The 20330-nt window shown below is 42.7% G+C and overlaps 1 protein-coding gene across 6 annotated transcripts in view; it reads left to right on the plus strand.

The window, feature by feature from the left end:
- Positions 1-776: 776 nt before the first annotated feature.
- The window catches only part of LOC101797052 (protein transport protein Sec24D), a 57483-nt gene continuing 37929 nt past the window's right edge, over positions 777-20330 (plus strand). Inside the window, exons 1-7 of one of the 6 annotated variants that reach the window (XM_038178983.2) lie at positions 777-937; positions 3703-3888; positions 5721-5880; positions 10486-10634; positions 12704-12973; positions 16018-16139; positions 19529-19640. In XM_038178983.2, the coding sequence (XP_038034911.2) occupies positions 3747-3888; positions 5721-5880; positions 10486-10634; positions 12704-12973; positions 16018-16139; positions 19529-19640 (955 nt within the window). In that variant the 5' untranslated portion in view covers positions 777-937; positions 3703-3746. Of the gene's footprint in view, positions 938-977; positions 1123-3702; positions 3889-5720; positions 5881-10485; positions 10635-12703; positions 12974-16017; positions 16140-19528; positions 19641-20330 lie in introns of those variants that run through there. The other 5 variants (XM_038178985.2, XM_072036818.1, XM_038178984.2 and 2 more) reach the window with 5 other exon arrangements.

Raw genomic sequence — 20330 nt, forward strand, 5'->3', positions numbered from 1 at the left:
AAGCTAGACACAACAGAGTTGGCGGGACAAGTGACTTGCCTGTCTCCACAGCAAAATAGGGGATGTCCAAACTTAGCATCGTTATTTTCCTCTCAGTGGAATGGTATTTCAATACAGTTCCGTGTAACTGAAGGTAACTGTATGCATCCATATAACCAGCAAAAGAGTGAGGGACAACGGGTGAAATGGCAGCGCAGCAATGATGAAAGGCATCATTTTGCATCTTGCTTATGAAAGAGTCACTGATGCTCCACAGCCAAAACCACGTGCCGTTTAACTGATGCTTGTCACCTCCTGGACTAAGATTTCCATTCTGGTTAGACAAGAGTGAGAGATTGGAAAAGTTTGAGCAGAATATCCAGCAGCATTAGTTCCAATAACATCTAGAAAATCAGCTTATGTTATTCAGTGGTGAGTCCGGCCCTGGAGAGCAAGCACAAAGCCTCATCGAGATGCATTCTTGCCTCTTCGTGTTGCCTAAAGAGGCTTCTTCCAAGTCTGTCCTGTAAAATTTTTAATTGTGCTCGGGCAGTAACTCACACCAGGGCAGGCAAGCAGGTGAGGCCCCTGGGTCGTGTTTCACTCTGGGTATTCAGGAGGCGCAATTTTGCGTCTGTAAATACATGTAAATACAATATATTGCCGCAGGCACGCGCGAGGACAAGTGCTTGCGTCCTTCGTGCTTTCTGTGTTTAAAGAGGAGCCGTGTCCCCATCCAGCGGGGCTCAGTCGCCTCAGAGCCGCACCCCCGCCGCGGCGCGTCCCTCACAGCGGCCCCGCCCGCGCTCAGCTGCTCGCTGCCGGCCGCGGCGAGCCCAGCCGGGCTCTGCCGTGCTCACTGCGCAGGCGCAGGCAGCGGGGCCGGGCGCGCTCCCGGCTTCAGACGTGGCACTCGGCTGAGCGGCGGCCTCGTGCGGCGGCTGCATGAGGCGCCCAGGTAACGGCACTAACGGTCCAAACGGCCCTAACCTTGGGGGGGGCGGGAGAGAGGACGAGGGCTGTGGGGAGTCCTGGCACAGGTACCGGGACCGGAGGGGAGCGGCGGCGGCGGCGGGCAGGTGCCGGGCGGGTCCCGAGCGGGGCTCGGGGAGCTTAAGGCGGTGTTTCCCGAGCTGCCTCCAGGTGAGTGCTGCCAGCTGGTGCTGGGGCAGCAGTAAGGCGTGGAGAGGCGCTTGTGTCAGCGGTGTTCTTCAGGCCAAGGGGCATCAGGTCACCTGGTGCTAAAGGGGGGAGTCAAAACCTTATTTTGTCCTTTCATTTAATTACGTTGTAATAAACAGACCCGGGGAAAGCCCTCAGCTTAGCTGAGCCTGTGATCTTTCTCATGCCATTTCCAGAATGAATCCGTGTGTCTCTCACCAGAATCTGATCACTAAAATCTTAGGGGATCTGTGTCTGTTGGTACCTTGGATGTTGTCTCCAAACCAGTTTCTATATGTACGTGTCTGAGAAGGGATTAAATGTTCTCAGTGTTGAATAGAATCTGGAATTATGTTGGATAAGCTTGCGTTGCCCTCCCTGTGTGTGGCTGAGAGTTCCTGTCTCTCTCCAGCACAACCTCCGCATGTTTGTAGCGCCTGTGGGAAGTTTGACGTGGCAAGATTTTGTGTGGCTGTGTGTGAGGAAGCTGGGGGGAAAGTAGCTTCCCATGGACACTGTCACAGTTCAAGGATGAGGCAGCTGCAGCAGCCTCAAAGTGCAAATTTCTTCCTTTTTATATATTTGAAGTATTTATACGTTTATACCAGCGTGTAGGTAATTTGGTGCTGACTTACTGTTTTGGAGTAAAAAAACCTCCCCCTACCCCTATCAGAAGGGTCATGTCCTTCTGATAGGACATGACCCCTACCCCTATCAGAAGGGTCATGTCCCTTCTGATAGGGGTAGGGGGGAAGAAAGTATGGCTGGCAGCAAGAAGCCCCTCTGTGTAAGTATTTTTCCCCTTTTCCTGTGCTTACCTTCTTAACTAAGAAATAGGAGAGAACCCCCTAAGCTTGCCCACCCGAAGCAGTTTAATGCTTCAGTCAAGAAATCTTATGCCTCTATGAGGAGCTTGGCTTTGTGCCACAAGCAGTGTGTGAAGAGAGCAGGGCCCCGCACCCAGCTCCAAGTGGCTTCTTGTCTGACATGATAGATCAGTAAAACTCTTCAGAAATGTGTGTTTAATAAGAGAAGCCAAGAGGTGGGTTTTGTGATGAGTGTAGCTTTTCTCTACTGATGTGTCAGTGCAGTATGAATTTGTCCATTTCATGGTTTTGTGGGTGTCTGATTTAGATGATGCCTTCATGCGTGCTTAAGGATTGCAATTCCTGATCCAGTCTGCATACTCAAAGATCACCTCATGCTACAGTCCAAAGAATGCGAAATATAGGTGGCTGGTAAAGCTATTTTAAAGGAACATTTAGCATATGAAATGCTGGTTTAGGTAATGGATCTCTAGTTCTTTGGGGATGCCCTTGTTGGGGCTTCACAGAAACACTAAATGCTGGTTCAGATCCTCTTCGTTTCTCAAAACACTTTTAATTTGGGTTTAAAGAAAGTTAGTGGTGTTCTATTTTTGTTAAATTCAACATGAAATCAAAAGTGAAGAATCTTACAAAAGTGAAAGTTGGCAATCAAGGCTGCAGTGTACATCTGTAACTTTTCAGATCCCTTGGTGGAAAGTGCTCTGTATTTGCGAACTGGTCATGTAAAATACAGTCTTCTGGTTTAGTAGCGTAGTTAGTTTGGTTTAGTAGCGTAGTTTGGTTTAGTAGCATTCATCAGATTTTTCTGGTTCATTAAAGTTTCCTAGAAGTATACTGCAGGAAAGAGATAAAATGTCTTGCGAATGTCTCATCATCAGAAAACTTATTTTGATTGCTTTTAATCAAATTCTGCTGTTTTGTTTTATTTATTTTTCTTTTTTTCTCTGAAAACAACAGAATCAAGATGTGAAAGCTCAGGTAAAAGATGCCTTGGTAACAGTTTGGACAGTGTATGGTACTGTTGAGGCCATACTGTCCTCAGAGAACAGGCTCTCACTTGTGTAATGCCTTGTGCTCCATTTCATCACACTACAGAGTCCCTTAGTAAAAAAGCCTGCTCAGGTCTGGGCCAGTAATGTGGAAGACAGCTGGAAGTTGGATCTCTGTCCATCCTGTAATTTATTCACAGTTTCACCAGCATTGAAAGCAAGCTTTTACTTACTTGCTGGGATTAGGGATGATGTAGAAGGTTTGATGAGGAGCTACTACTCTGTTCCATACCCCATCTAAAACAAATCTGCCAGCACTGGAGAAGGATTTGCTAGGAGTTCTGTTCTCTAGTCACTCTGCTTTTCCTGATTTTTTCCAAGTACGTGGTATCTGGTGTGTGGGCCTCACTGTCTCTTTTGCAGGTGTAGCAGAAGTCTAGTTTTTCCCTGTGAAGAGAACAATTTGAGATGTTTTCTTCCACCTATACATTCTTCAGTTACAGTTTTTCTCTTGCCTGGGAGAGATGAATCCTGTTCAGATAAATTCAGTGAATTGTTTGAATTCACACAGTGGTAAGGAAAGCAACCAACAAGTTGCAGTCAAACAAAAGCATTGTTTTCCCCTGACCTCCAAATCTATTTTTACTTCCAGGTATGTCTTAGGTCTTTTTGGAAGTGTAATTCTCAGCCTTTTAAAATGTCTAAAGATTGAAGAGTAGTAGCAGGTATCATGTTCTCTTTTGCAGATCGTTAAGGAGGACCCCATACTTCGAGTAAGAATACTGCCATCATGAGTCAACAAAGTTATGTTGCAGCTCCTCCGTATTCCCAATCCCAGCCAAGAACGGGAGGCTTTTCTACAAATTTTGGACCACCTAATTCTTCACTTCATTATGGTGATCCCAACTCCTCATATGCAGCACCTCAACAAGGTATAAAATTGACTTAAAATATATTTTCAGTCTGCCTGTTTTGTTTTGTATCTCTCTTGGTGTTTTGCATCTCTTCATGGTACTTGAGTCAACATACAGTGGTCAGCTTTACACTGCTGATGCAATGGGATCCTGCCCTGGCTTTGCTTGCATTACTGTTTGTGCTCAGGTGTTGATGTAGGATGCCTGGTAGTGGGATTCTGACCTCTGTGTGTGAATACCATTGTCAGGGAAGCAGTAGGCACCAGTGCTCAATGCTGTGCTGTGATTAACCTAATACAGGTGTTAATACAACAACAAAATTCTGGGAATAAAGAAATGTTTCTCAACTCCTATGTGTTAATGGCAAGGAGGATCTCAGAAATGTGTTGTATTCTTTGCAGTGGGACCTGTGTCCAACCAGGTTCCTGAGCACAAATGTGCCTATAAATACAGGTTGATGTTTTACTACTTAAGCTTGCTTGCTGGGTGATGTGTTTGGATAATGCTCAGTAATTGGAGCCCATCTGCTTTCTGAATGCTTAGGAGACAGTTACTTTCCATGAGGAAAGGGAAATTGGGTAGCTTTTACATGCAGATGGCTTGTTTGCTGTTTACAAATGAAATCATGCTACAGATAATGTAATTTGACATCCAAAAGATAAACCTGACTGTTACCGTCTCTCCTTTCCATTTCATTCATTTTAACTTGGTATGCGGCTTCAGATTTTTCAAGAAGTTTAATAAGTGAGAATATAGTGGCTGAGGTCTTAAAAACAAAACATCAACAAAAGAAATTTGAGAGCACAGAACTTAAGCCCGTTTTGCTGTAAGTCATAGTGGTCTGATTTCAGCTAACGCTAGGCATATTAAACTTGTGAATTGGGACTGTGGGGAATATCCCAAAAGTAAGAATCCCCCTTTCCTTCATTAAATCTATTAACACACCTAGGCAAAGTAGGGAGGAAAGAGAGGGATCATCTCAATATGATTTCACAGAGGACAATGACAGTTAAAATAATAAAGATGACTGAATTATTTTTTTAATACCAGTCAGATTATGGTAATTTACATTAAACTCAGTGTTTGTCATTTGGTAGGGTAATAACAGAACCAAATATTCAACTGTTTGCTTGTTTTATATATAAAATACTCTTTGTAAAAACATCAGGAGTTCTGTTACTTTAACCCAATGCTAAATGTAGTCAGAATTACTTCTGGTAATTGGCATATTACAGTGCTAGAAAAAATACCAGTTTAGGTGCCAAACAAATTTTTGATGTTAGAGTAATTTAAATTAATATAATTCAAGAAATAAAAATTGAAAAAACTGTTTATTCAACAATGGTTCTTACATAAATTATAATCCCTTTATAGTTGATGTTCTATGATGTTCTAAATCTGAATTAACCCTTCTTAGCATAGATTTATTGGGCCTACATATGGAAGCAGCATTGGTGGGGGTTTTTGTGGCTTTTTTTTTTTTTTTTTTTTTAGGATTGTTCCAAATTTTCTTTCTGACAAGGTCTCTGAAAGCAAAGGGATCTCATGCTTCTCACTACAAAAGTAGCCAGATGATAGGGAACTTCCAGTATCCCAAACTGGTTTGGAGGGTCTGTTTCTCCATTCTTGATTCTTTCTTTATGTCCCTCTTGGGTTCTTTTGCTGGAAGGTTAACAACTACGGTTGGTTCCTTTTTAGCTGTCTTTTTCATATACGCTTCTATAGCTGACCAAGAATCTTTCCTTTCTTAGAGAAAGGCTGAGGTTAGAAGAGACCTTTGGGGGTCATCATAAAGCAGGGCTGTATCCTTGTGATTTTTTATGATCTTGTGCTTTTTTTTTTTTTTTAAGGATTCTTACATAAAAGTACTTCCTGTTTGGCAGGTATGTCAAAATCAACTTTGCCTCTTGGATCTTCAGCTCCTGTTGGGCCTCCACCACCTGGTACACATCAGTTGAGCCAGACCAACTTCCAGAATGGGCCCAGTGCAGCAGGACAGCCAATGCACAGGTGACTTTCAAGAATTAATACATGAGATCTAAGTTATTTGACCTCTCTTTCATCTCTTTGGCTGTTTCACTGGCAATAAGTATGGCTTTCCTTTTATTTTCAGCAGTTCTGACTTACTCCAGTTCTGAACTAGATCTTCTAGTTAATTTCTCTGTGATGTTAAGCTGCTAGATTATACAGTATATTTCTGTTTGAACCAGATAATTATAGTATTATTTCTGCTTGAACCTTAGACTCCTTGCTTAAAAGCGGCAGTAAGGTGTTTTATATATGCTCTCTTCAGAGAGCACTTATAAGTTGCTTTTTTTTTTAAAGTTATTTTCTGATGTCTTAATTTTTCTGATGTCTTAATTCTACTTTGTTGTGAGGTACCAAGAAGTTATTTAAAAATTAATAGTTGCTGGTGATTTCTGACTAGAAGCTGGTATGTGTCTATATAGCTGTAGCTTTTTTCCCCCCCTCTCGTCTTTGCTTTGTTGCTGTGGGATCACAGCCAAGGATCTTTAGGGTACTTTAAAGACATTTTTATAATAGAGGTTTGATATAATTTTTCAGATGGATGGCTGCTGCTCTTTTGCTCAGTCAGTTAGCTGAGAGTAATTGTAAAGAATTTAAGTGGTGTTATCCTGCCTCCAGAACTTACAGGAAGAAGTGAAGGAGATGGGAGTGGGGAAGGGAGAAAACTAGGGACAGGTTGAAGCTGTAAAAATGAATCTTGGAAAAATTACGGTATGAGGGGATAAAAGGATATGGTGGACAAGCTTGATTACAGAGTGGTTGTATTGCAGGCTGGGTTGTAAGTGGGTAAATGCACTTAACTCTTAATTCTGTCAATTATTAATTATTTTGCTGACCTCCCATGAGTGACAGAATCAGAGTTTGTATACCTATAGTTATTTTAGCTTTAGCGAACTTAATTTCATGTAACAACATTATTGTTTCAGTTGATTAAAGCCTTACTCTGCTTCTGCAATTGTTTGGTTGTGGTGAAGTTATTTGTGTTCAAGTAAAGCCATGCGTATGTTTTATGAGGCATCATATGTTTTATGAGGCATCAGAATAGGAAAGCCTGTTGCCTGTGTGTTACAACTATGTAAAGAGGACCCACACCCTGGTCATCTGTTGAGGGGGGAAAAAAAAAAAAAAGGTGTACAAATGGACGGGGAGAAGTAGTGGTTGTCCTGAAGACCTGAAAACAAGGAAAATGAAAGTCAAAGTGACATGACCAGCACAGCAAAATACTGATTCTCTTCCCTAAGTTTTGGTCACTGTCCTGACAGCTACACACCTATTGTTTTTACCTGATCTTGTTTTATTCCCAAACTGCTGAGAGCTGCTGTTCCAGGAAATGAAATCTCCATATCAAAATTTCAAGGAAAGTGAATTCTTCTCTTGATATACCTAGGACTGTCCCCAGTTTTAAAAATGGTTGTAGATGTGTCCTGGTCGGGGTCTGCTATAGACCGCCGAACCAGGATGAGGAGACGGATGAGGAGTTCTACAGGCAGCTGACAGAAGTTGCGAAATCTTCAGCGCTTGTACTCGTGGGGGACTTCAACTTCCCTGACATATCCTGGAAGCACAACACAGCCCAGAGGAAGCAGTCTAGGAGGCTTCTGGAGAAAGTGGAAGATAGCTTCCTGACGCAGCTGGTTAGTGAACCTACCAGGGGTGGTGCCCTGCTAGACCTTCTCTTCACAAACAGAGAAGGACTGGTGGAGGATGTGATTGTTGGGAGCTGTCTTGGGCAGAGTGACCACGAAATGGTGGAGTTCACTATTCTTGGCAAGGCCAGGAAGGGAACCAGTAAAACCGCTGTATTGGACTTCCAGAGGGCTGACTTTGTGCTGCTCAGGACACTAGTTGGTGGAGTTCCTTGGGAGGTGGTTCTGAAGGGCAGAGAGGTCCAGGAAGGCTGGGCGCTCTTCAAGAGGGAAATCCTAATGGCGCAGGAGCGGTCTGTCCCCATGTGCCCAAAGATGAGCTGGCGGGGCAGAAGACCAGCCTGGCTCAACAGAGAACTGTGGCTTGAGCTTAGGAGAAAAAAGAGGGTTTATAATCGTTGGAAAAGTGGACAGGCCACTAGGGAGGACTATAAGGATGTAGCGAGGCTGTGCAGGGACAAAATTAGAAAGGCCAAAGCTCATCTGGAGCTCAATCTGGCTACTGCCGTTAAAGATAACAAAAAACGTTTTTATAAATACATCAACACAAAAAGGAGGACTAAGGAGAATCTCCATCCTTTACTGGATGCGGGGGGAAACTTAGTTACAAGAGATGAGGAAAAGGCGGAGGTGCTTAATGCCTTCTTCGCCTCAGTCTTTAGCGGCAATACCAATTGTTCTCTGGATACCCAGTACCCTGAGCTGGTGGAAGGGGATGGGGAGCAGGATGTGGCCCTCATTATCCGCGAAGAACTGTTTGGTGACCTGCTATGGCACTTGAATGTGCACAAATCGATGGGGCTGGATGGGATCCACCCCAGGGTACTGAGAGAACTGGCAGAGGAGCTGGCCAAGCCCCTATCCATCATTTATCAGCAGTCCTGGCTCTCAAGGGAGGTCCCAGTTGACTGGCGGCTAGCAAATGTGATGCCCATCTACAAGAAGGGCCGGAGGGCAGACCCGGGAAACTACAGGCCTGTCAGTTTGACCTCAGTGCCAGGGAAGCTCATGGAGCAGATCCTCTTGAGAGTCATCACGCAGCACTTGCAGGGAAAGCAGGCGATCAGGCCCAGTCAGCATGGGTTTATGAAAGGCAGGTCCTGCTTGACGAACCTGATCTCCTTCTATGACAAAGTGACGCGCTGGGTGGACGAGGGAAAGGCTGTGGATGTGGTCTACCTTGACTTCAGCAAGGCTTTTGACACCGTCTCCCACAGCATTCTCCTCAAGAAACTGGCTGCTCTTGGCTTGGACTGGTGCACGCTTCGTTGGGTTAGAAACTGGCTGGATAGCCGGGCCCAAAGAGTCGTGGTGAATGGAGTCAAGTCCAGTTGGAGGCCAGTCACTAGTGGCGTCCCCCAGGGCTCAGTACTGGGGCCAGTCCTCTTTAATATCTTCATCGATGACCTGGACGAGGGCATTGAGTGCACCCTCAGTAAGTTTGCAGATGACACCAAGCTAGGTGCGTGTGTCGATCTGCTCGAGGGTAGGAAGGCTCTGCAGGAGGATCTGGATAGGCTGCACCGATGGGCTGAGGCCAACTGCATGAAGTTTAACAAGGCCAAGTGCCGGGTCCTGCACCTGGGGCGCAATAACCCCAAGCAGAGCTACAGGCTGGGAGATGAGTGGTTGGAGAGCTGCCAGGCAGAGAAGGACCTGGGAGTGATGGTTGATAGTCGGCTGAATATGAGCCAGCAGTGTGCTCAGGTGGCCAAGAAGGCCAACAGCATCCTGGCTTGTATCAGAAACAGTGTGGCCAGCAGGGCTAGGGAGGTGATCGTCCCCCTGTACTCAGCTCTGGTGAGGCCGCACCTCGAGTACTGTGTTCAGTTTTGGGCTCCTCGCTACAAGAAGGCCATGGAGGTGCTTGAGCGGGTCCAGAGAAGGGCGACGAAGCTGGTGAGGGGCCTGGAGAACAAGTCCTACGAGGAGCGGCTGAAGGAGCTGGGCTTGTTCAGCCTGGAGAAGAGGAGGCTCAGGGGCGACCTTATCGCTCTCTACAGATACCTCAAAGGAGGCTGTAGTGAGGTGGGGGATGGCCTGTTCTCCCACGTGCCTGGTGACAGGACGAGGGGGAATGGGCTAAAGTTGCACCAGGGGAGTTTTAGGTTAGATGTTAGGAAGAACTTCTTTACTGAAAGGGTTGTTAGACATTGGAACAGGCTGCCCAGGGAAGTGGTGAAGTCACCATCCCTGGAAGTCTTCAAAAGACATTTAGATGTAGAGCTTAGGGATATGGTTTAGTGGGGACTGTTAGTGTTAGGTCAGAGGTTGGACTCAGTGATCTTGAGGTCTCTTCCAACCTAGAAGTTCTGTGATTCTGTGATAAAACAATGTAGATAGCTGGGAGAGATGTAGATAGCCTGAGATCTCATTTGATCAGAATGAAATAGTGCCGCATGTTACCTCTTCCTTTACTTCAGTTCTTTCTCTTGCCTTTATGCTTTCCTCTGTCTGGTAACCATGCAGCAGTTTTTCCCCACCTTCATCCTCCTCTTCCCTCTATAACTGAGAACTTCTTAACAGTTTCTCTGTCTATTGCCCTCTCTTTGCAGATATTCTCTGAATACTTTTCATTCATCCCTGATAGGGGAGCTTCCTTCATTAGCATGTAAAGGGGGTGGAGGGATTTGCTAAATTCAGAAGCTTCACTTTCTTAATCTTTGAGCTTTCATATAGTTATTCTGTCTCCTCCATGGAATACTCAAGCTTCTTTGTTTCTAGTAAGTATACAAACAAACACGTTTGAAAAAATGTGATCTCTCTTTGTGCTTCATGACTATTTTAACAAAAATATACTTCTGAGCAGAACATGAGAATTCTCTGGAAAGTTTGATCAACCTACTTGTTTCAGCACCACCCTTGAGAAGGTATTGGACCTTCTGGGATTATGACTGGTTGATGTAGTTCCTTGCATAACCGCACTCATTTTTCCCTTCAGGTTTCAAGGCCCTCCACCTCCAAACAATACAGGACCTTCCTATCCTCCCTACAGTCATCAGTCACAGCCAGCCTACCCAAATACTGCATCCACTTCATCTACAACACAACTTGCTAACCAGCTCAACAGCATGCAAATAAATAGCTATGGTAATCATTTTTATCTGGTTTGTCTGTTTGGCTTTTTCCTGAGTTAAAGCTATTAAGACTATAGTAATTAGAAACTTACTGAACTTGTATATAAGCAGATAAATTCTTGCGTGCTATCATTTGCTCAAGTTCTTACATTTTTATTCTCATCCAGTTTTTTACATCAGTGTTCTAGAGCTAGTTCTGAATCAAAATTTGCTGAGCCTTCCATACGTGTTGGTTATCTTATCTGTCATTTCTCATTGTTTGTTCATGCTGCCAGTGACAGCCAAGACATGATCAGTAATATACAGACATTGTCTTGTTTTTCTTAGCATTTTTATAGTTTCTCTCTTATCTTATTCTTTTTTTGCCCAGAACGTATAGTTTAGTTTTTCATCTAAATTTTATTTGCATTTAATTTGGGATTAAAACTGAAACATGAGGCAAAGATGTGATCATGTGATTCTTCCACACAAATTGCTTCACATGAGTAATTTTCTGTCTGGCTATATCTGCTTTTTCTGAGTATTTCCTGGTCAAATTTACCATTTGACTGGAAAGCAGTAGAATTTAGTTAGCACCTTGTTTCTCTGTGGCAGGGCTTTTATGAGGACAAGTTTGCTAAACTAAGATCACTTTAGTGGCTGATATCATCATAAGATATGTGAAAAGATGAACGTTTCAGTTCAGGCTGCACTGATGTTATATCATTGTTCCTTCTCTGACTTGACAAGTTACTAACTTGAGTTTAATGAAAGTTGTGTAACTGCCAGGGGTCTGACCTTCCATTTGCACAACGGCTTGTGAAACTTGCTTCTTCACCTTAGAAAAAATAATTTTGACTTGAATTCAGCCTTGGTGTACTGAACTGCAAGTACACAATTAAGTCAGATAGTTCTTTACGGGATGAACTGTGGCCCAGCACCTCTATGGCAGCACTTCATATTCAGCAATTTCAGCACTTCATATGCAGCAACTCATATTATTTAGAGCAAAAAGTATTGCTTTTCTTCCTGCCTTCATTATATTGCCTCCAGCAACAATTATATAATGTTCTTGCTTATCTTGTTACATGCGGGAATGTTGAGATACCATGTCTTCAGTGGTCTGAAGGGTGTCTTTACAGTTATGCCCCTGTGTTGGGTTTTATTCTTCTGATTTTTGCTTAGAGGTAAGGCAAAGTTGGTGTAACTTGACCGAGCCCTCAAATTCATGGCTTATTATTCTGCTGGAGCAATGTTAGTGTGTACCAGTAGAGAACCTGAGCGTGATTTTGCATGTAACACTTCTTTTAGTTCACAAGTCTGACAGAAGATACACTTTAGTATTTGTTTATTAGCATTAGTCCTTTTGCTCCAAACCCAATTTGCTATTTTTTTTTTTAGCATTCTTGAAAATTAATTTTCCGTAGGTCTACTGGGGGATGATTGACTAAAAATTCAGGTTTTGTAAAGTAAAGAGCATTTACAGATTTTAAGTCTCAAAAAGAAAACCACTTTCAGGGTCCTCTGAATTTTAATTGGAATCTGGATTTTACATGGAACAAACTATCCTTCACCAGTGTGTGCTAAATAACTCCACATTTCATCTTTCAACATCATCTATTTTACAACCATCTTCTGGTTTTGAAGTGAGTGGGTTTAACTTCCGTTTAGTTTGTCATAGTAAAATGGGAAGATCTAACTAACAAAAAAAAATACATAAGAGAAATTGATTATTAAGCCAAAAGGAATGTTGTTTCACATTAAGAATTTAAATATTATAAATCACTATTAGCTTTTGATATGTGTACTCTAATCAAGAATTGCTGAAGGCTGGCCTCCTTCTCCCTTTCCCCACCCACCCCAGCTGTAGGGTTTTATTGAAAATAGAGCTGAAAGAAATAAAATTGAACATCTGAACCAGTTCATACTTAAACTGTGAGGTCTGACTTGTTTTATGAACAGACATTTAGAATCTGCTTTATGAAGCATGTCGTTATGTAACTCAATATTTCCTGTATGTTACAAATATATGAAGTAAAAATAGAATGTCTTTCATAGTAGGTTGTCATTTTTGACTCATTTGATAAATAACTTCTTGCTCAGGTCCTGGCGCTACTCCGAGCTCTCACACATCTTCTGGGCATCCAGCATCTTTTCAGCTTCCACAGCCAACACCTCCGACACAGCAGCAAACGGCTTTGCCACCTGGATCACGGGTTCCTCCACCAGCAAATAATTTCAGTGGCCTTTGTGCTCAACCTTCATTGCCAACTATGGCCAGGCAAGATGGGATCCCTGGATGTGGCCCTCTGAATCCTAACTTGCAACAACTTCCAGGACAGCCTCCAGGGCCTGGATATCATCCTCAGCAAGGTAAAGAATGATGTTTGGTATCTAATTGAAAAACAAATATATTGAGAATCACTGGTGGAACTGTGACCACTCACGGGTGATGATCTGTTGCCTTGGAAAAATGAAAATTTAATTGCCTTTTTGTAGAATGGAAGTTGTTATTGCCTGTCAGTACATTCAAGGCAGGATATCGTTTTGCTCAAAAGTTCATTGTTCTATTGAGAACTTAACAAGAAAAAGGAGATTAATTTATGTCAGAAACAATGTTTGTTTAGTATTGGGTAAAGGCATAACATTACAGAAAGGAGTGGTACTCCTTTTTAGATACTCCTCTTTACTATAGCAATAAAGATTTGTAATTGAATACAAAGAATGTGCTTTCTTACCTGTTACAAGTAAGTAAAACAGCTGGCTTTTTAATTGTCAAACTAACTAGGCTTGTTTGCAGCGACTGTTGTTAGTAAGGAGGTTCTCACTGGTGCAACTGGAACACTGGAATCAAGAGCTACAAGTTTTACTGAAGAGACAGGCGGGGAAGGAGGGGAAAGGATGTTGAGAAATGGATAGATTGCACAGAGCTAGCTCTGAGAAACAGCCACAGACAGGCTGAAAGCGTGTGGGTAAAGGTGAAGGACCAGATCCATAAAGGACACCTTGTGGTTGGGGTCTCCCACAGGCTGCTGATCAAGGAGAGCCTGTTGATGAGGCCTTCCTGCTTCAGCTGCATCATGCACACAGGCACCTGTCCTGATGGGTGGCTGCTTCAACCACCCAGAATTCTGCTGGAAAAGCCACACAGCAGGCTGTAAGTGATCCAGGAGACTGAGGATAACTTACTTGTCCAGGTATTAGGCAACCCAACCTGAGAAGTGTTACTGGGCCTGGTGCTCACCACTGCAGATGAACCTATTAAAGATGTTAAAGGGATTATTAATAAATTAATGTAGATATTAAGGGATTCTGAAGGTACACTGGCCAGAAAAGAAAGGCCAAGAAGAGCGTAACACCCTGATAAATGAGAAGGGAGAACTGATAACAAGGGACATGGAGAAGGCTGAGATATTTAACAAAAATTTTGCTTCAGTTTTCACTGCTAGTCAGGGTTCCCACATGCATCTCTTGAATTCCTGAACCTCTAGGCAGAGGCTGGGGGAGCAGAGTCCCTTCCACTGTAAGCAAAGAGCAGGTTCAAGACCACCTGATGGAACTGAACAGGTACGAGTCTATGGGGCCTGGTGCTGTGCATCCCAGGGTCCTGAGGGAACTGGCTGATGTCATTGCCAAGCCATGTGTGAAAAGTCCTGTCATGTGTGAAAAGTCCTGGCAGTCAGGTGAAGTTCCTGGTGACTGGAGAAAGGGAACCATCACTCTCCTTTGTAAAAAAGGACAGAAAGGAGGACCCAGGGAATTACATGCCTCACTTACGGAGCCTCGACTCTGTATTTGGGACAAAGTTCATGGAACAGATCCTCCTGGAAGCAGTGTCGAGGCACATGCAAGACAAGGAGCTGTCTGAGACAGCCAGCACAGCTTCACCAAGGGCAAATCCTGCCTGACCAATCTGATGGCCTTCTGTGATGGTGTGATTTCATGAGCTGACAAGGGAAGACTGACCAATGTCATTTAACTGGACTTCTGTAAGGCCTTTGACACAGTCTCACATGACATCCTGATCTCTGAATTGGAGAGAGATGCATTTGAAGGGTGAACCATTCAGTGGATAAGGAGCTGGCTTGGAAGTCACACCCAGAGAGTGGCAGTCAGTGGCTACATGGTCCAGATGGAGGTCGTTGACAAGTGGCGTCCCTCAGGGGTCCATCTTGGGACGGGTGCTATTTATTGTCTTTATCAGTGACATAATGGGATTCAGTGCACCCACAGCAAGTTTGCAGATGACACCAACCTGAGTGGTGCAGTTGATACACCAGAAGGAAGGGATGCAATCCAAAAGGACCTAGACAAACTTGAGAAGTTGGCCCACATGAACCTAATGAGGTTCAACAAGTCTAAGTGCAAGGTGCTGCACCTGGGTTGGGGCAATCTCAGACATGAGCACAGACTGGGGTAAGAACTAACTGAGAGCAGCCCTGTCGAGGGCTTGGGGTTTCTGGTGGATGAAAAGCTCAACATGAACCTTCAGTATGCGCTTGCAGCCCAGAATGGCAACTGCATCCTGGGCCACATCAGCAGAGGTGAGGCGAGCAGATTAAGGGAAGGAATTGTCCCCCTCTGCTCTGCCCTGATGCAGCTTGGGTGCTGCATCCAGGTCTGGGCCCCCAGCACAAGAGTGGTTTAATGTGGATCTGTTACAGCTGGTCCAGAGGAGGGCCATGAGGATAATCAGAGGGCTGGAGCAGCACCTCTGCTGTGAAGAAAGGCTGAGAGAGCTGGGTCTGCAGCCTGGAGAAGGCTCCAGGGAGACCACGTTGCGGCCTTTCAGTACTTAAAAGGGGGCTTACAAAAAGATGGGGAGCAACTTCTTATAAAGGAAGATAGTGATAGGACAAAGAGGAATGATTTTGAACTAAAAGAGCTAAGATACAGATTAAAAGGAAATTCTTCACTCTGTAGGTGGTGAGGCACTGGAACAGATTACCCAGAGAATCTGTGGATGCTCCTTCCCTGGAGGTGTCTAAGGCTAGGTTGGATGAGGACCTGGGCACCCTGATCTAGTGGGTGGAGTCCCTGCCTATGGCAGAGGGGTTGGAACTGGATGGACTTTAAGGTCCATTCCAACAAGAGCCATTCTGTGAAAGGCCTGGCTTGAGTAGCTGTAATAACCTTTACCAGCAATCCTACTATGCTATATAATAGCAAAAACTTTAATTATGCTCAAAAAATAAAATGGAAAAGTTTTGGAACTAGAGTTGTCATGCCTAGTTTTAAGCTTACCTTTAAAATACAGGCTGCATGAGCTAAAATAACCCATTTCTTGTACTTGCTGAAAACAGAAAGGAAGGAGAAGTTGCATTTAGCAGAAGAATGATTTGCATGGCAAAAACTGATGTTAAAATTGATAACAGAGCTTAAATACTTTATATCAATGGTCATTTGTAACTGTACAGCAAACTATGGACCTCAGATGGCAGGATCTCAGCTGTCTTATCCTGGTGCCTTTCCTGGAGGTCCAGCACAGTTCTCTGGTCTACAACAGAAGAAACTTGATCCTGACTCTATTCCAAGTCCAGTAAGTAACATGGTACTAATGTTTTATGAAAGTAAATTTCTGCTCTATTTAATGCCATTGCATTTACATGGCTTGTTTTACAGGTTATGTTGCAATTTTCTTATGGTCTTTTAACTACATGGGCTTTTTACTTTGTGTTGTCAGTTTGGAATAACTGAGTACAGTACTGGGTTTAGAACTGAAGAGGCTTTATAATGTTAGCTGACATGGGATGTACGCATGACTCAGAGTACATTAATAGGAATTCTCAACATGGTTCTCATTATGACAGTAAGGAGTACTGAGGGATTACTTGCATTCTGTGCAGCTGGTCACCTTTCCTTTCCACTCCAGAAAGATCCAAGGCTTAAACTTAGTAACAGGTAGACTGTTAAAAAAAGTAGGACTGGTGCAGAGCACAGGTATGTGAACTCTAAAATTGCAAACATGGAAAAGCTGAGAAGACCCATGCTCAAAAGCCGTGTCACTGTTTGCAGGAGTTCCTCAGGCAACCAGAACTATTTGCTTGAGCATCTTTCCATCCTTGTAAGGATTTCAGTAGCTCAGGATATACGTAATGCTTAAGCTTCCTACAGGTTCAGAAGGCTCAGTTGTTAAAGCCTGCCTGAATGTGCACTGGTAGAAAAAGCCTATTCTTCTTAGAGTTGTGTTAGAGGAAAAATAAAACAAGATATGGATTGTCAGTCTTTCGTGAATGAAGTAGTCTAATTATTACCCAAAGGAATTCCTTGTCAGATGCAGGCACTATTTAACTTGTGGTTTTTTTATTGGAAACAGCTGATCAACGTAGGGGGGGGGAAATGTGCTCATGGGGAAAGCACACTGATGCAGGTTTTGGCAATCAGCCAAACACATGAAAAGGTCTTTGCAGAGTCAGGATTGTTGAAGCAGGCTATGTTGTAGCTTTGACACAGGACTCTCTACTTACATGCATTAACTACCACACTGTAAGCTTGTCTGGGGGAAGGAATCTCCAATTCCTCTGCTGAAGCAGTACTACTGTGCAGGAAAGTGTGTTTTACTGGGAGGGAAGAAAATCACTGGTGTAAAATCCTGATCCTGTTCAGTTGGGTGTAGCTTTACTTCCTTATATTGGGATTTTCCTTTGTTTTATTCAGTGATGTTTTTACTGAAAATATATTGGAAAAATGCTTTTTTGGTAACCATTTAGAAGTTAATGTAACAACTGCAATTGCCACCATTGTGGTTTTAAAAAAACAAAAAACAAACAAAAAAAAACAACACAACACACACACAAAAAAACCACCTGAAGTGAATTTCTGTATAATTAGCAAATGTAGGTAATAGTGCCCTGAATAGGCTGACCATTCTTAGTGTCTCAGTATGGTGCTTTTTATGTAGGAAGTACAAAATCATCTTGTATAATACACTTAGGGGAAAAAAAAAGGCATCAGGGGAGCGGGAGGACTGGCATAAAAGCATGGACTGACGTGTTGTTTAAATTACATATGTAGAATAAACAGCCTTGACTATGACAGTGATGTTAAAATAAGTTAAAAGGTTTGTTTTAGCAGTACAGAGAGGATCAAAACAACATGTTTAAAAGAAACATGATCTGGGTCAATGTCTGCAGAGGGCAAAAAGCTAACTCAGAATGAGGAGTAAGTATGATCATGTGTATTTCTCTTGTTATATTTACACTATACAATTACAGTAGTGTTGCCAGATAAGAAGTAAATTTATCTGTAGCCATTGTTGATATGTATTTTCTTACATATGTTAGAGGTTGACAACATCTATAAAAACTAGCATCTGGGCTTTGTCAACAATTATTTCCAAGAACAATGATATATTTAGGTCAGTGAACTGTGGAATACCATGGTGTATTGATCCTTTGCAGAGCTAAGTCTTGAAAGTGGTTTGCTTCCTTCAGCCAGCAAACCTTTGTAGAACAAAGCCTTTTTCCCTTCTAATCCAAGAGTTAGTGATAAGTATACAAGCCAAGCAGGCAGGGAAAAGTAATCAAGCAGAAGGTATAACAAACTCTGAGGAATGTATTCTGTTTTTAAATTGCAATAAAAAAAATTGAAGGAGAATGAAGGTGTTACAGGCCATAGATGAATTCCAGTGTGTTAGGAAATACGTCTTGGACAATGATCAATAGACTCCATGCTGACTAATTTTGGTTTTCTTCTGTTTGCTTTTCAGCAGAGGCTTCTGAAGTTCCACAGCTATTATTAGAAATTCACGTGCAGTGTAAAGATACAGTTGCATGGGATACCAGCAGCAGTGGCAAAGGCAGTTTCAAAAAATCCCTGCCTCCTTCCTCTTCCTCACAGCTGTTAGACTACACACTAAAATGGGTTACTGAAAATATAACTCCTTTGAGGATGAGAAGGAATAGTGGTATTGTCTCAGTGATCCAGTTTATGCTGTGGACCGATATACCCTTTTATATAACTTCAGTTGCACCCTGAAAAGTATCAAACTTAAGCATGAGGGACTGTAGAAGCGACAGTATAGACAGTGTACACAAAGGTAATTTATTAAGTAGTAAAGCCAGCTTCATGAGCATTTCATGAAAATAATTCACTAGTCTTCAACCAGAATAAACCTGCACATGATTAGAGCAGCTACACCAGAAGTTTTCTGTGATTGTTCTCCTTCACTTTTTTTTTTTCTAGGAGGAAGCTCACAACATGGTAGTATGACTCAGGGAATTAAAACACTGAGTTCCAGGGTTGGCATACTACCTCATGGCCAGGTAGCAATTTCAATCCTCAAGAAAAGCCTGCCTTCTAAATTGCAGTGCTGAAATATAGCTCAGCTAGGAAGGTGGTACTCTCCGTAGGTTGTCATTCACTTTTTAACCATCCTGTACACAGAGCCTAGTGAGGGGGAATTGAGGGCCAACCCTTCCCACTATTGCAATCAGATAAATTACCCACACATTCACTTATGAAGAACAGCATCTGGCACAATTATGGCCATACAAAAGATAACCTGGTATATGTGACATCAGAGTAAAGTGATGCAACCTGTTTGCACTTAAGTTTGATCTCAGAGCTTGGAAGGCCAGATTCAGTAACAAGGCTTATTTACACAACCGCTCTATTCAGTTTGCTGGCTAGACTCTCCTGAAAATGTCTGACTCCAGCAGTCAACATGCTTTGAAGAACTCCCTTGTTCACTCTACATAGGTCTGGTCAACCCCTATGTGTAGTGTTACCTCTGTAGAGATCCAACAGACAATTGTAGCTGTGAGTTACACTGCTCAGCTGTGTCTGAATAGTTTTAAAGTTCTTAACTATCCTAGAAGTTTGTATGTGATGGGTTTATGGCACCTCTATATAAGGTATAACTCTTTGTGGATGTAGCTGAATGCATGGCCAATCTTTCTTACACTGTTCTTGCTTCTTATTCATCAGATTCAAGTAATTGAAAATGACAAAGCTTCTAGGGGAGGACAGATATATGCTACAAACACAAGAGGACAGGTTCCTCCTCTCGTCACTACAGACTGCATAATCCAAGATCAAGGTAACTGTCCTTGTTACTGCTTTGGGGGAAATGAAATAATGTGTATGTATGACTAAATTCTCACATTTATCACCTAAAAATGGTGTTTCTTACTCTAAATTGGACATAAAATGGGAAAATTGCTTCCAGGTGTGTGTGGGAGGGGGAGCATTGGGGGGAGAACTGAATTCTTAAACTTTTGGTTAATTCTAATGAAAGTCGTGAGATCACTTTGCCCTTATCTTTCTTATCCTTGCTGAAATTTAAAGTGATGTGCATAATTGACAGAACTTCTCTTAACGTAATTTTTTTCAACATTTTCAACTAAAAGGCCCTCTTCAGATTCTTTTGAAATTTTAAAAGATGGACACTATAAAAAGCACTGACTCTATCATTGTTGTGTTTTAAGATAAGAATTTTGGAAAATGCTATTCAAACCATAGGGACATAGTATGGGCCTGTCTAGTTGGCTTAGTGTTTTCATTTGACTAGTGGACCTCCAATTGCTTCAGCCTAGACCCTGTAAGTACCATATTCCGTGCTCTTGACAGCAGACTTGATACTTTAATATAGATAAAACTGACGGTATCATTTAGTCCAGCATTAATTGATCAGTGCTTGGATAAGCTATACAAAACATACAAACACATCAAGATTTTTGGACATTATCTGAGAATGGGATAATGCAGTTATGCAGTTCTAATGAACAAA

This window comes from Anas platyrhynchos, chromosome 4 (genome assembly GCF_047663525.1).
Source record: "Anas platyrhynchos isolate ZD024472 breed Pekin duck chromosome 4, IASCAAS_PekinDuck_T2T, whole genome shotgun sequence".
Lineage (NCBI taxonomy): Eukaryota > Metazoa > Chordata > Aves > Anseriformes > Anatidae > Anas > Anas platyrhynchos.